At 36.8% G+C, this 14654-nt stretch overlaps 1 protein-coding gene across 2 annotated transcripts in view; it reads left to right on the plus strand.

Moving 5' to 3' along the window:
- MAP3K21 (mitogen-activated protein kinase kinase kinase 21) overlaps positions 1 to 8103 on the plus strand; it is a 40518-nt gene extending 32415 nt beyond the window's left edge. Inside the window, exons 7-11 of one of the 2 annotated variants that reach the window (XM_086627492.1) lie at positions 2135 to 2251; positions 2807 to 2957; positions 4034 to 4128; positions 5870 to 6655; positions 7679 to 8103. In XM_086627492.1, coding sequence (XP_086483618.1) covers positions 2135 to 2251; positions 2807 to 2957; positions 4034 to 4128; positions 5870 to 6655; positions 7679 to 8103 — 1574 coding nt within the window. The remainder of the gene's footprint in view (positions 1 to 2134; positions 2252 to 2806; positions 2958 to 4033; positions 4129 to 5869; positions 6656 to 7678) is intronic. The other variant, XM_086627500.1, reaches the window with a different exon arrangement.
- The last annotated feature ends 6551 nt before the right edge of the window (positions 8104 to 14654 follow it).

Genomic DNA, 14654 nt, shown 5'->3' on the forward strand with positions numbered 1-14654 from the left:
TTGCTTTAGTTTTTTTTTGAAAACAAGAGAAAGAAACAAAAATAAGATTGTGGGTATGCTTGTAGTCTACATTGTTCCATGTATGCTGATTACAGAATGGAAGGTGTGTTCATGCTTATGTAGTGGAGGTACCATGAACGTGGAAGAAAAATGATCATATTGTTATAGTGAAGCTTGCATTTATATTCCAGAACGATATATGTAGAGATACAAAACAATTCCTACAGGATTCACTGCTTGCATTTGTACTGATCTATTGTGCAAAGTAGATTGTCTAATTATCCGTATTCAGCGTGGAATGCCTTAAGTTTCTCTCTCTATGAAATCAGTGGAACCTGTTCCAGCTGATTGCTTATGGATGGTGACTGTCTTCTCTTGCAAGGGTAGTCACCTCTGAAGGAAATTACTTCACAATTTGGCTTTATCAGATGTAAATAAGGAGGAGAGGAAATCGGAATGCATGGGGATGTTTTCTGTATACTGTTCTGTGGCTGGTTTAAAGATTTATTATTATTATTGTTATTAATAATTATAATCAACATCTTTTTAACCAGCCTGAAACTTTGTTTAAAGTTTGGATAGAAACCAAGTCTCTCATCTCCTTTGGAATACCTCTGTCTTATGAAATCCTTTTCATTATTAATGTCTAAAGGAGAAGTGATGTCTTTTCTGGCAGTAACTTTGTTATTTGTTTAAACTGTAACTGATACAGTTCCCTGGGCGAAGGCCATGACTACTCTTATATTGTGGATAAAAGGTAGAGGTGAACAAACCATGTCTTTCTTAATGAAAATTTGAGAAGGAAGGAAAATTATGTAGTCTTTTTCAGAAGTTAGCTGACACAGTATCTTTGTTGATAATGATATCCTGACCTCAAACCGTGGGGTGGGTCTTTTTAGTTGTTTGGGGTTTTTTTTGGGTGGTTTTTTTTTTGTGTGGATTTTTTTTTTTTTTTTTTTTCTACAGAAAGGTAAGGAAAGTTTTTCTTGGTAAAATGTCATAATTACGTATAAGCAAGACTGTCTCATTTCATCTTGGGTTCTCCTTGCTCTGTATGGAAATGCTTGAAAACGAAGCAAGTGTCAGGTATTGGCATGGTTCTGAAAACTTGAGGGTGTTTTTTTTAAATGCATAGCCTTATGTAAGCTATAGCAGTGCCACTCCTTGCATGTGTGCTAAGTGCCACTCAGGATTTTTCTTTCTTTTTTTTTTATTTGAGCAGACATTTGTATTTGTAGGACTAGAACATACAGGGCAACATAAAGGCTCTCCTTTGAAAGTAGTACACTTTTGTTTCTGACTTTGGATCCTTAGGCTTTGCCTAAAAGCTTATCAGATCTCTCAGGAGTATCTACCTGAAACAATTTAGCTTCCACACCCATCTGCACCTGTGCAAAATAAATTCTTTTTCCCACAATAATGCTTTATCTTGATTTAACTTCAAAGTGTCTTTGTTTCAAGAAGACTTGTTCAAATACAGGTGATTCGAGCAGGCGTATCTAACAAGTGGTCACTTGATTGCTTCACTTTGTCATGAGCAAGACTAGCTTCTCAATCTAGAAGTTAATTTTAAGTTAAAATAAAAATCTAGTTAATTGTAAATCTGGTTATTAAAACAAAACTATCTGATTTTGAAAGATATTTTAAAGGGAGGAGGAATATTCCTTAAGTCCCGGAACATGGCTGAAAATGGGAGTGTAAAGAAGGCAAGTAGTGCTGTATTACTAGAGGAAGCTGTGCTGGCGAGAAGGTGTACGGTGAGGCAGGAGGAGAGTGCTGTGCAGTGCAGGAGTGGCAGAACCATGGGCATGTAAATGCCACCTCATTTTTCATGCTGTTATAACTGCCTAAGTCATTTTTCTTTTAGGGCTCTCCATTATAGCTGTAAGCATGCTACGTGGATAGCAAGTTACTCTTCCAGTTAGTCAGTCATATACGAAAATCTACTTGCCTGCATCTGGTCCTACAAAGAGGATCCTGAAAGCCCTACTGTGAAAACCCTCTGTCGAAAGATGCTTGATGCCTTTTTATATCTGGGATTTATGACCCAAAGATAATAATATAAGGGAAATGGTTCTGGTTTTGAAATCAGCTCGACTAAGATTTCTGCTGCGTTCTCTTAATTTTTCCTCAGTGATTCCCAAAACAGATACTCACACAACTAATGGCCGAAGAAACAGTGTATATGTGTACCAGCAACATGTAGATATCACAAGTGAATATGAACTTCCCAGTGAGGTTATGAAAAAAGGCAAGATTTCATTATGTTATGTTTCGAAGGTGCTGGTTCTGTTTAATTTAACAGTTGAGACAGTGACAGACTAAGCATTTAATGAAGGTTAAACACTTTAAAAGTATACTTTGTTTTGGTGTTGTGTGAAAGAAAACATTAATTGTTGTAACAATTGGAATATTGTTTCATTTGTTACCAGTTGTTCCACAGCATATATTTTCTTCATTGGAATTTAAGTGCTCAGTCTCACTCACTTGTCCAAATTACCTAAATATAAGGTTGTCAGTTAAAGGAAGCATGGAAAATAGTATTGTTTTGCTGCTTTTTCTTTAATCTGGGTCTCTTGTCAGCTGATAAGTGATTTTTCTTGCTTGCTCATTGTTTTGGATCAATGCAGTTTGTGTGGTAGTTTTTGTAAAAGAAAAAAGAATCTCAAATTTTGTCTACTCCACGTTGTGTTTCTGTGTCAAAATGGTTTTGCAGTGGAGAAAATATTATGTTCTGTCAAACTATTTTATTTTTAGCAATATTATTTATGTGTGGATTTTTTGTGTTTTTAAATCCAATCTCTAGTAACTTCAGATGAAAGCAACAGAACTTGGGGAAGGAGCACAACTTATCACCAAGAAGAGTTTGAAGATGTGAAGAGAAGTTTTAAAAAGAGAGGTTGTACATGGGGACCAAGTTCAGTTCAAACAAAGGATCGTGCAGATTGTAAGGACAAGTATGTCTACTACATTTTGTTTGTTTGATAATACTAAGTCTTCATGGTAACTCAATCACTAACATAAGTAGTGAATGAGAGAAGTTCTGAAGTCTCTAGTTACAACTAAAACTCAGTCCTACCTTTTAATTAATTTAGGAATTACATTAATAAAGTGTAGCTAACCCACATAGACTTGAGAGTAAAATGCTTACTCATCTTAAGGTTTTAGTGACTCTTATCTATTACCTTTTATCTCTGTTTTTTGAACCTTGAGACAAACTGGGATGCTGAGCTACTAATGCATACCAGACATCCATGGCCTGTCTTATCTTTCTTGCCCTTCCTCAGATTGACTTGAGGAACTGCAAGCATTGCCCTCAGTGGGCACTTCCAGTATGATTAAATAAGACTGACTGACTTTCCATATGTGAAGCACAATTCACAGAAGCAACATCAGTTACACTGACAAACGCAGGGTGAGGTGAAAGGGTTCTAAAAATCAGTTGGACACCTTCACTTTCAGATTATTTTTTCTGATTGCTCAAAACTGGAGATTAACAGTTTTTCTGAAGCAAGAGATCCTTTTTCTTGTCCCTTCTAGTATATATAATTATTTATAACGTGCTTTTTTTTTTTTTTTCCGTGGTAGGGATATCCACTGATTTACCTGTGTCGGTAGTTGGTTCCAGACCATCTATTGAAACTGGCTTTACGATATTTTTGTTTGCTTTAAAGTCACTATGTTTAATAGATTTCCGATATTGACATCGTTTCTTTGGCACAGTGAAACTGTTGTCCAGGTTTTCACTAACTTTGGTCCTTCAATAGGTAGTCAAGACCCATTTTTCGTTTGCTTTCTTTTTAGACCTGAAATTTTCTTCTTATATCTGATATAAAGCATGTATCAATTTATAATCATATGACTCTGTGCTATTAAATACATTTTTTTTTTTAACCTTTGGAAAGCTTTGCTGCTTTCAAGTTAGATACTACATGTTTATAGTTAAAAAAGAAAAATGTTTTACTAATTTTCTGTCAAAGTGTATATAAGCATCATATCCTATGTAATATCAAAATAACTATTGTTATTTCAGAATAAGACCCCTTTCAGATGGCAGCAACCCTTGGTCAACTCTTTTAATGAAAAATCAGAAGGGAGTTCCCTTAGCTTCACTCTTTGTGGACCAAGGTAAGAGTTATTTTTGAAAAAGTGAAAGTTGCCATATAATGGCATGAAGTCTACCTCTGGTGTTTATAAGTTGTATTGCTTGAATACAAGTGTAGTCATGCTACAAATAATATTCCTGTGCTAAAAAACTATCTATAAAAAAAATGCAAGTGTTAACATCTTTACATTTTCCGCTTAGCAGCTAAGAAATATACATGATGTGTGAGCAGTACCACATAGAGATTTTTCTTCCACGTTTTTGAGTTGCAGGCTGATCTGTATATGAGGTCTGCAGTCAACACTTTTTAGCTTCTTTTAAAAAGAAATATCTAAATAGGTAGTTGTCTTGATGTTTAAATGATCATTAATGACATATATTGTTAGTGAGGTCTGCATAGTTGTTTAAAAAATGCATAGTTGTTTAAAAGCCTGTAAGCCGTCATGTATTCCCAGATATTAGTTCCCTGTTTTTTAAGTGAGATTTATTCTCAAAATTTTCAAGAAAAAAGATGTAGATTTCAAATCTAAAAGTTGTTTAGGCAACATTTTGGGATTTACAGGTAAATCACAAGGAAAAATGTACTTAATTCTCTTAGGATCAGGAACATAATAGCTGTATGTTGATTTTTATGTTTGTTACTATAATGTGCTGTGACTATACAATATTCATAATAATTTTCAAATTTGTACACACTTTCTATACTACAGATTTTCTTATCTAAGAATATTATTACCAGTGTCAGGGAAGAAAAAACTGTGGTATAACTTGGTGTCCATACCAGTGGCTAGATTTATGCCAACTGGAAGAGGAAATGGTAAGCTGCTTGGACACAGCTTTTTTTTTTTTTTTTTTTTTCCCCACTTAGGAAAAGGGCATTTTGAATTTCATATGTACTGGTAGGGTTAAAAATCAGGGCTTCACAAATAGCATTTTATAGATTTATTAGCTTACTACTGAACCCCTTCATACACAGGAGATTATACAAGTTTACATATTTGCGTTTTAAATATTTCTGTGTTTATTCTGTAGTATTCAGTAGTTTATAATAGAATAACACATGTAAGTCAAATTATACCTTGCATTTTATTTGTCATTAGGTGTGAGATGTCAAATTTACTTTTTAGTCTAGAGCACTATAGCCTGATGAATTAATTGGAAAAATTTCTAGTAACTCACTGGATTTTGGAACACAGCTTAATTGAAAGTGCTGTAAAGAAAGTGTTCCAGATCTTATTTGGCAGTTTCTGCATAGTAAATTACTTCACTGTAATCCATACGCAGAAATGTTTTCCATGTTATTTGAAAAGCATTACCAAAGCATTGCAAATCCTCAAATGTCACAGAAAATGCAAAGGCAATATCTGCTCTTCAACTGTGTTGAATGCATAAAGGTTGGGAGATCCGTTATGCTTCTCTTAAAATAAAGGTAAGTTTCAGGTTTGGAAAAAATAATTTGTTTACAGTTAACTTACTCAGGAAGATTGATCTGCAAGCAGCTTTTAATAGTTTGCTTTTGAGTTGCTAAAAAAAATGAAATTCTAGCAAAATGGTGCTTCTGCTATTTTAAAGACTATCAAGAGGACGTGAAGAGCTTTAGGCTTAGGATGCGTTTATGAATCTTACAGTACGAGTCTCTGAGCTTTTGACGCATCTGAAGGGGCTGTACAGTACACCTCAAAATTAATACTTGTGTACGTATGCAGACATGCAACAGCAAAATAGCTGAATTGCAATCTTAAAGTCTACTGTAATGTTTTACAGGTGTCTGTACTGATAAGAAACTTCTCCCTGAAGGTTTGGACAGTAAAAGACCAAAGCCAATTAAGTTGCCGAATCAGGCTTACATTAATCTACCTCTTTGGAAAGACGATCAGGGAGAGAATGCAGTAGAACATGAGAGCTTTGAAGAAGGAACCTCTGCTAGTTCTACAAATAGTACTCCTCAAATGACACCTACAAACAGTCTGAGCAGGACACTGCAGAAAAAGAAGACTGATTCAGTGCTGTACGGGTGTGCTGTCCTCCTTGCATCTGTTGCCCTGGGCTTAGATATCAGAGAGCTGAACAAATCGCAGGGTCCAGATGAACTCCTGCCTAAAGACGACAAGAAGAAGCGTGATGGAATATTTCAACGTGCTTCAAAGTTTCGCAGGAGTGCTAGCCCTACAAGACTGCAGTCCAAGAAAGAGGAAACAAGTATTCCATCCCTAAATCCAGCTACAAATACTGTGAATCTTCTATCTATGCCCTCCATCTCCACAAAATGCCTACTTCAGTCTGACGGTGAAGATGCGTTTGTAAGCACTGTGCTTGGTGATTGTGATCCATGTACTTCCACAGACGACACTTCATCTGAAACTTCTGAAAGTAAGAGAGAACAGAGGATACGGCTGGCTCCTAACACAGTTTCTACAAGACTGAAAAATCAGCCTTTTAATCTTTGTCTGAAGCAAGAATCTCAAAATAAGCCAAATGATTCCTCAACAAAGTTAAGTGTGTTGGGTCACAGACGAACCTTATCAGATGGGAACAATTTTCAGACCACAGGTGGGTAATTAAGAGCTTAAAACGTAGAGGATTTTAAAGCATAGAAACAGAAAACGTGGACAAATTAACCATTCCCTAATGAGTTGCTAAGATTTTTGTTAGAGAGTTATGTGTTAGCTTAGCCACTGTAACTGTATGTGGGTAAGCCCTCTAAGAGTGTGGCCCTGGGGATTTAAGGGGAAGAGATGGTTGCTTTTAAGACAATATCTGTTTTTCTCAGGTATTGCAAAAATAGGTTTCCCTGGTCTTTTCATATTGGTGAGAACCTGTTTTTTGTGAAATATTTGATATTAGCATTATGGCTGAAATAAACTGAGACTGTCAGGTACGTGCATTAGGTAGTTGTGGACTTCCTGAGACTGAGAGTACACTTGTTTAATATAGTTTCACAGTCTGCATAGGTGAGTGATTGAGCATCATTTTAGTACTGTATGTTTATTAACTTCAAGAGAAACAAGTCTGGTAAGTTTTCATTTGTTTGCTTGACCTAGAAGTTGTCACATGTTCCACGAATCCTTCAGTTAAGCAGTTGATAAAAATATAATCTGAAAACAAGGTCTTTAAATCCAGTTTCCATGTAGATAGATAAGTTCATGATTAATGAGTTTTTGAAAATAAGTTCTAAATTTCAATACTGGTGTTCTATGGTGACTTAAATATAATATTCTTTGTGGTACTCTATGCATATGTAATTACTCATAATAACTGGACAAATTTGTGGGACTTTATTCCAATATTTATATTCATCCAGTTACTGGGTGGTTAATGCTTTCTCTATATATCTCTCTTGTAGCAGTACAAAATAAGTTGTTATGGCCTCTAGCAGACAATATAGATGCAAAAATGTTATCTGAGCACTCCTGGTGCATCCTTAGGAGATGCCTCACAAACATTCAAGCCTCTTAATTTAGTGGAAAAAAAACCTCTAGTGTTTAAGGCAACTCAGTTTTACAAATGTCAGGGCAATCAAGAAGTCACATGGCTTAAATTGTCTTTTTTTGTTTGACCTTTCCTTTCCCCTAGCTAATGGATTTGCTTCAGCCAATGATGTCTCCACGTTACCAATTCTGACAGTTACTGGACCTCTGCACTCTCCATCCGTTCAACAAAGAAGCAATCACAGTGGTGTTTCCACTGAAAAGCAAAGTGCTGTCAATATTATATCAAGGCCACGACCTTCTTCTCTAAGAAGTAGAATTGATGCATGGCAGATTATTCCACGTATTATTAAACCAAACTCTAAAGACTCTGAATATTTAGAGGGCAGTGTAGTTCCAGATGTTAACTTCTTGCCAGATACTGAAGAAAGAACTAACTGCCACATGCCCTCATTACTTGACATTGACGTGGAAGGTCAAAACAGAGACTGTACTGTGCCTTTATGTAGAATGAAAAGCAAAACATGTCGGCCGTCTATATACGAACTGGAGAGAGAGTTTCTGTCGTGAGTGCCTTTCATTTTAAAAATGTTTGCTTTTTAAAGGGGAAAAAAAATATAAAATTCTTGTCCATCTAATGCTTTGTGCTGCTGTTTTCTGATGTACTGTGACAAATAGTACCAAAATTAATAAAATGGGCAGCTAATTGTAGTAGATGCCTTTTTCAAACGTTCCTTGGAATCTCAGCTAGTAACTCTCAAAGCACAAATAGTATTCTAGGTGAACTTCATATTTTGAATGACTAAAATAAGATGCCCACCTCCCTCTGCAGTGTCACAGAAGCTTTCTTTAGGTTTGAGAGGTTTTGCTAGAAATTTAACTTTTGCATGTTGAAAAAAATGAATGACATACAGTAAGGTTGTGTTCCGTCAAGGAGAGTTTCGCCGAAGAAGTGGTTGCCTGCAGCTTCCCTCTGTGGCCTGTAGAACTGGGGAGAGGGGCAGGGGAATTAAGGTACTGGTGCAGAAGGCTCTGTTCACTTCTCATTAAGTAACTGGTTACTTTTTGGCATTTGCTGCTGAAATTGGTTAAGGACCAGCAGCTGAATTTGCAGACTGCTCCCGTTTTTTTGTGAGAACTTTAAACCGTGTGCATTAATTTCTCCAGAAAGTTATGTTGCTTGGATAAACACTTTGGTTTCAGCCACCATATCGATTTGAGAGGGTAAACTTTAGTACTGCGATTGGATTAAAGGTATTTGACATACTTTCTAATGTGAAGCTGCATTCCTTGTAGGTAAGGATACACTGGAACGTAAATATTTGTACTCTTAACCTTTCCAAGACTACAGTGTTTGCACTGAAAGCAATACTCTTGGTTTGGGATTTTTTGTTTGTGGTGGAGCGGCTTGCACCTCATCTTGTTTTTTAAACTCTGCTGCACCTTGTATTGAGGAAAGATGATGGGGTTTAAGGATGACTAGTTTGGGTTTTAAGTGAGCCAACAGTGCATTTTACTTCACTTGGATTTTAAAACTGCAATTATTTAATATTAATCTTTCAGTATAATCTTTGCAGCTTTTCTTCCTAAAGTTACTACTGAGTGCCCAGTTACTTGTGTTTAGGAATTAAAGGACAGAAACAGATATGCTTGACCGGTTTTCAGTGACGGAAAGGTTCCAGAAAGTTCCAAGTAGTTTATTGTGGAGGGAGAAACACTTAACCTTGATAACACCAATAGTTTAGGTTTTTACAGTATCACTAAGTGATTAAATAAAACCCAATGTACAGTATACTTTCCGTGATGAAAGCATTTCTAGAATTAAAGGAACATCCCTCGTATTCCAGTATTTGAAGTCTTAATTTTGCATATCATTTGACATTTAAATAGTCTTCATAAATAAAATTAGATAATGTTAGAAGAAAACTACTGTGTTACCATCAGAACAGTTTTGCCGAGACCTTTATTTTAAATGTTTTCTTCTCCTTTGCTCTGAGGTCTGGGAGTTCAGTTGTTGAGTCTATAGAATACATAGTTGCTTAAAGCTTTAATACCAAGGGGTTAAACAAGAAAGTTTCTAAGATTGGCATGCAGTACAGTAGCTACATTGAGAATGACAAATAATTGTATGTACAAAATCATGAAGTCTTAATCACACAGAGTAGAACACAGAAAATGCAACTTCCCAGCTCTCAAAGTGAAAATAGAAAAAGATTTCTTTAAAGTATTAGTTTACCAGAAGTAAAGACATAACCACTGGTCTGCAAAACTAAATGCCTGCATAGCAGATTATTAAGTTATTACATTTTGTTCAAACTTGTTTCTATTTCAGTATTCTTAGTTCTTTGTCAACATGATTCAAGTTGCATACTGTTCCTTGTCTTCTCTTTAAACTTTAATTTCATCAGAACACTTTAATAGATGAAGTGTTTTCCAGTTTTAATACAAAATGTTTTCATAAAGTTAATTAGGTCATGCACATGGATCAAATTTTAAGTATAGCTTGATAGCAGATTTATTTTCAAGGCTTAATTAGAATTTTAGAGCATTATATATATTTCAGCTCTTTCTTGGTCAATTATTCCTGTGTAATACTGAGAGAAAAGGAGTTGATTGTATTACATGTTTCTGAAGAAAGTATCTCTGGCTTTCTACAGGAAAATCTCAGGTGCTGAAGTATTTTGATTTGTAAACTTCTGTTAAGTTCTGTTCTGTACTTTTAAGATTTATGTAATTTTAAATGTTGAATTTTGCACCCTATGTTTTGTAATCAATAGTATCAGCATAAAAAGCCCTTTGTGAGGTATATTGTTTTCAATTATCAGTGGCTTATCTCTCTTGTAATTAAACAAAGATTTCTACTCCTGTTCATTGGATAATTTTCCATAAGAGTGGGACATATGATATAACCCGCCCAGTGTGTTGTAACTAATTTAGGAGTTTGTATTCCACCTCTTATTCTGAGACAGTTTAGGTAAGCCATCTCAAATATTTCTCTTATGCGATGCAGGTTTTTTTAAGCTATAGTCTCTAGTGCTTTGTCATTGTTTTATATAGTTTAAAATTGTAGGCCAGTCTTCACTGAAATTAAAAAGAGAAAAAGAAAAAAATATTGCAGTTGTGGTTTCACAGTCTGTATTTCACTTGTCACCAGAGAAACTTTCTATAAAGGTGTAATAGTCTGCTATACATTAAGTGACCTGTCTTGGTTAAAAATATATTTATTTCAATGTAGGTTAATAGCCTGACCAAATAATAAATTATGTTGATTGTTTTAGCATAAAACTGAAGGTGCTTACACTACAAGGATAAACACTTGACATGCTGTTTTACAAAACCTGATGATTTAAATGTTTTTATTTAAAAAATAAATGTTTTGTAGCTACTGTATTGCAAAGTGACCTGAATTTTCTTGAAAAATTTTTTTCGATGCTTTCTTAACACATACAAGGGAGTTCTCTGGTGAATAACCAGGAACTATAGACTATGGCCAGCCTGTTCTTGGAGCATTAGAATGTAATTGTTACTTCAAGATTAATTATTCAATACAGTAATGTGGACTTTCCTGTAATTTCTTGCAAGTGATGTGGGCTGAAACAATATGGATAAGCTTGTTCGTTCTTTCATGTGACCATGATATGTCTTTTGATGCTTCTGCAATGTTGGCTGGGTATCTTAGAGGAGGTAGAGCAGTGGATATAAATAAATTCTGCATCTGATTGAGCATCAAGAATACAGGTAAGGAATAATATATTTCTGTTGTGGGGTTTTTGGGGGAGAGGGTTTGTTGAGGGTTTGTTTTGTTTTTTTTTGGAGGGGGGGTTGGTACTTTGGGGTTTTGGAGGGTTTTTTTTGGGGGGGTTTTGTTTTGTTTTCAAAATGAAGACAATATTTTCCTTGTAATATTTTCTACCACCTTCTGTTGTGAACTCCCCCCTTCTCTTCCCCCATTGTGCCATGGGCACATTAGCCCATCTTTCAGTAAGGAGAAGAGGAAGTATCCGCTTGCGCAGTGGCAACAGGCAAGATACAGCGATCTCTAGCAGTGCAGTGAAATTCAAAGCCATAAGCCCAATCTTATAAAGACATGCCTGTATAAATCTTTCAGTGAGGGTAGCTAAATAACAAATATCAGTATCGATTATAAACCAGGCTGCACAGGCAGTTTATTTTATACACAATGTTGTAATATTAAGATCTGCACATAAGTATGTGGTAATAGAAAAGATCCCTTTCTCACTCGCCGACTCCCTTTTTATTAAAACTAGTCAGAGAACTACAGTGCATGCATTTTGAGGAGTTAATGAGACTCTTATCTAGTACATTTTTTGATGTAAATTGAGGGTGCTTAAGATTACCGTATTAGTTTTTCTGACTAAGGCCAGAGTCCTTGCAAGTGTGTAATGGATTTCTCCTGGAACGTAAGCGAAAATGAAAAAGCCAAATATGAGTTAGTCATCTCAATACTGTTAGAAGTCCAGTATCCTTTATGATTTAGCTAGTTTGATAAAATACCTTTTTTGACCAAAAGAAATGTTTTTTGTTTGAATAGGCTGGACAATAGATCCACAGAGCTACACAAGTAGGATGGATTTACTTTTCTATTTCACAGGATCATTTAGGTTGGAAGAGACCTCTGGAGATGAAACAGTCCAACCCCCTCTGCAGGTTGCCCAAGACCATGTCCAGTCGAGTTTTAAGTGTCTCCACAGATGGAGACTCCACAGTTTCTCTGGGCAATCTGTTCCAGTGTTTGACCGCCTCACAGTAAAAACATTTTCTCATCTTCAGATCAAATTTCCTTTTTTTGTTTTAGTTTGTGTCCTGTGCCTCTTGTCCTGTCACTGGACACTGCTGAGAAGAGTCTGGCTCCTCTTCGTTCTCCCTTATCAGGTGTTCTTAAACAATAAGATCCTCCTGCAGCCTTCTCTTCTCTAGGCTGAACAGTCCCAAGTGTCTCAACCTTAGTGCATATGAGAGATGTTCCAGTCCTTTAATTGTCTTTGTGGCCCTGCACTGGATTTGTCCTAGTAATTCTACATCTTTCTTGTACTGGGGAGCCCAGAATTATACCCAGCACTCCAGGTGTGGCCTCACCAGTGCTGAGTAGTGGAGAAGGATAACCTTTCTCAACCTGCTGGCAACACTCCTAATGCAGAATACTATTGGCTGCCTTTGCTGTAAGGACACGTTGCTGGCTTACGTTCAGCTTGTTGTCCACCGGGATCCTCAGGTCTTTTTCTGCAAAGCTACTTCCCAAGTGGTCAGCCCCCAGTGTGTACTGGTGCATGGGATTGTTCCTCCTCAGATGCTTTGCACTTCATGAGATTCCTCTAAGCCAAACTTTCCAGCTTGTCCAGGTCTCTCTGAGTAGCAGCACAACTATCTGGTGCATCAGACACTCCTCACAGTTTTATATCATCTACAAACTTGCTGAGGGTACACCCTGTCCCAGCATCCAGGTCGTTAATGGAGATGTTAAAAAGAGTATCGGCCCTAGTATCAACCCCTGGGGTACTCCACTAGTGGCTAGGTGATATTTAAGCAACTTGTAGTTAATACCATCTCATATTTTATTCATGGCATGTAAAATACTTTTCCTAAATGATGTAGGTAATCGCTAGTCTTCAATTACTTTCAAAGGCTTTTTTTTCTCATTTCAAAAATAATGGCATAATGACTATTCTCACATGTAGGCTTTAGTGAAGGGCTTCCAGTAGTTCAGATCTGGCATCAAGACAGCCAAGTTCAGTGCTGCTTAATGCAACAGCTTGTATCTGTTCAAAATCTTTGCAGTTTGCTTTAAAAGCAGAGTCATCAATTCAGCCTGAGTCACCAAACTAGTCAAACTTCAGTCAAACGTCAAATTTGGTGTTACTCCTTTGAGCAATCATTAATGCAGAGTCTCGTGCTCTGCAACACTGCTAAATAGACTTTTTAAATACAGTTTCATTATATCTGAGAACATCAGTCTTCTCTCTTACCACACGGAAGTATGCAGTTACAGGGTCTGACAACTTGAATCTTTTGTGGCTGCTGAAAATATTTGTGAATACTCTGGTCTCCAAAGGGGAGATGGAGAGCCAGCACAACAGTGAACTCCTCAACACAAAGCTGTTAACATATCTCCAAAGCAAGGTGCCCAATGGAGCCATCCCTTCTGTAGCTGCATTGAGTTCTTTGCATGCCAGAGAATTTACATAAGCACTGTTGTCCTTTTTCCCTGCCAAGAGTTCAGATATACCTGGCTTAGATCTTTGATGTAGTAGTAGTCTAGTCACTATGAATAGTCTAGTCATCTGAGGGCTTGCCAATGGTTATGAAAGCAGGTGGGAGTCTGCATATTTGGGGCCCAGGAGAAAACAGAAAGAATAGGACTATTCATTACCCTTGCTGTTTTGCAAATCACTTGAATAATTCAGACGTTTCTAAACTCCTGTTTTATGGCACACAAGATTAGCCAATAATATTTTTATAAAGCCTCTTACTTTCTGCTGCCTTCCAGACTGAAAGTGATGTTTGTTCCTTGTGATAGATGCCACTTATTCTGCCTGATAAATGTTATCAACAGTCAGAGGGATGCAAGATTTTTATTTTTTTCCATGCCTGATGGAGAGAGGTAGTTTTGTTAGGAAGCAGATGGATCGAACATCAGATGGAGAGGGACTTCTTACAAGGATATATAGTAGTAAAACAAGGGGCAATGGCTTTAAACTGAAAGAGGGCAGATTTAGATTAGATCTAAGGAAGAAATTTTTCACTCTGAGGGTGGTGAGGCACTGGAACAGGTTTTCCAGAGAAGTTGTAGATGCCCCATCCCTGGAAGTGTTCAAGGCCAGGTTGGATGAGGCTTTGAGCAACCTGGATTAGTGGAGGGTTTCCCTGCCCATGGCAAGGCGGGTTGGAACTAGATGATCTTTGAGGTGCCTTCCAACCCTAACCATTCTGTGATTCTCTGATCTGCCAGTAGTCTAGGTAAGTCAAAGACTTATATTAGACATATATTGTGGAGCGATTCAGGATATTTTGAGTGCATCGTTCCTGAGAGTGCTCGATAATCTCTTACAGGTGATTTTCAGGGGCAGGGTATTTGCCCAAAGGGAATCCATTTCTGCTCGAAA

Source organism: Tauraco erythrolophus, chromosome 2, assembly GCF_009769465.1.
Source record: "Tauraco erythrolophus isolate bTauEry1 chromosome 2, bTauEry1.pri, whole genome shotgun sequence".
Taxonomy (NCBI): Eukaryota; Metazoa; Chordata; class Aves; order Musophagiformes; family Musophagidae; genus Tauraco; species Tauraco erythrolophus.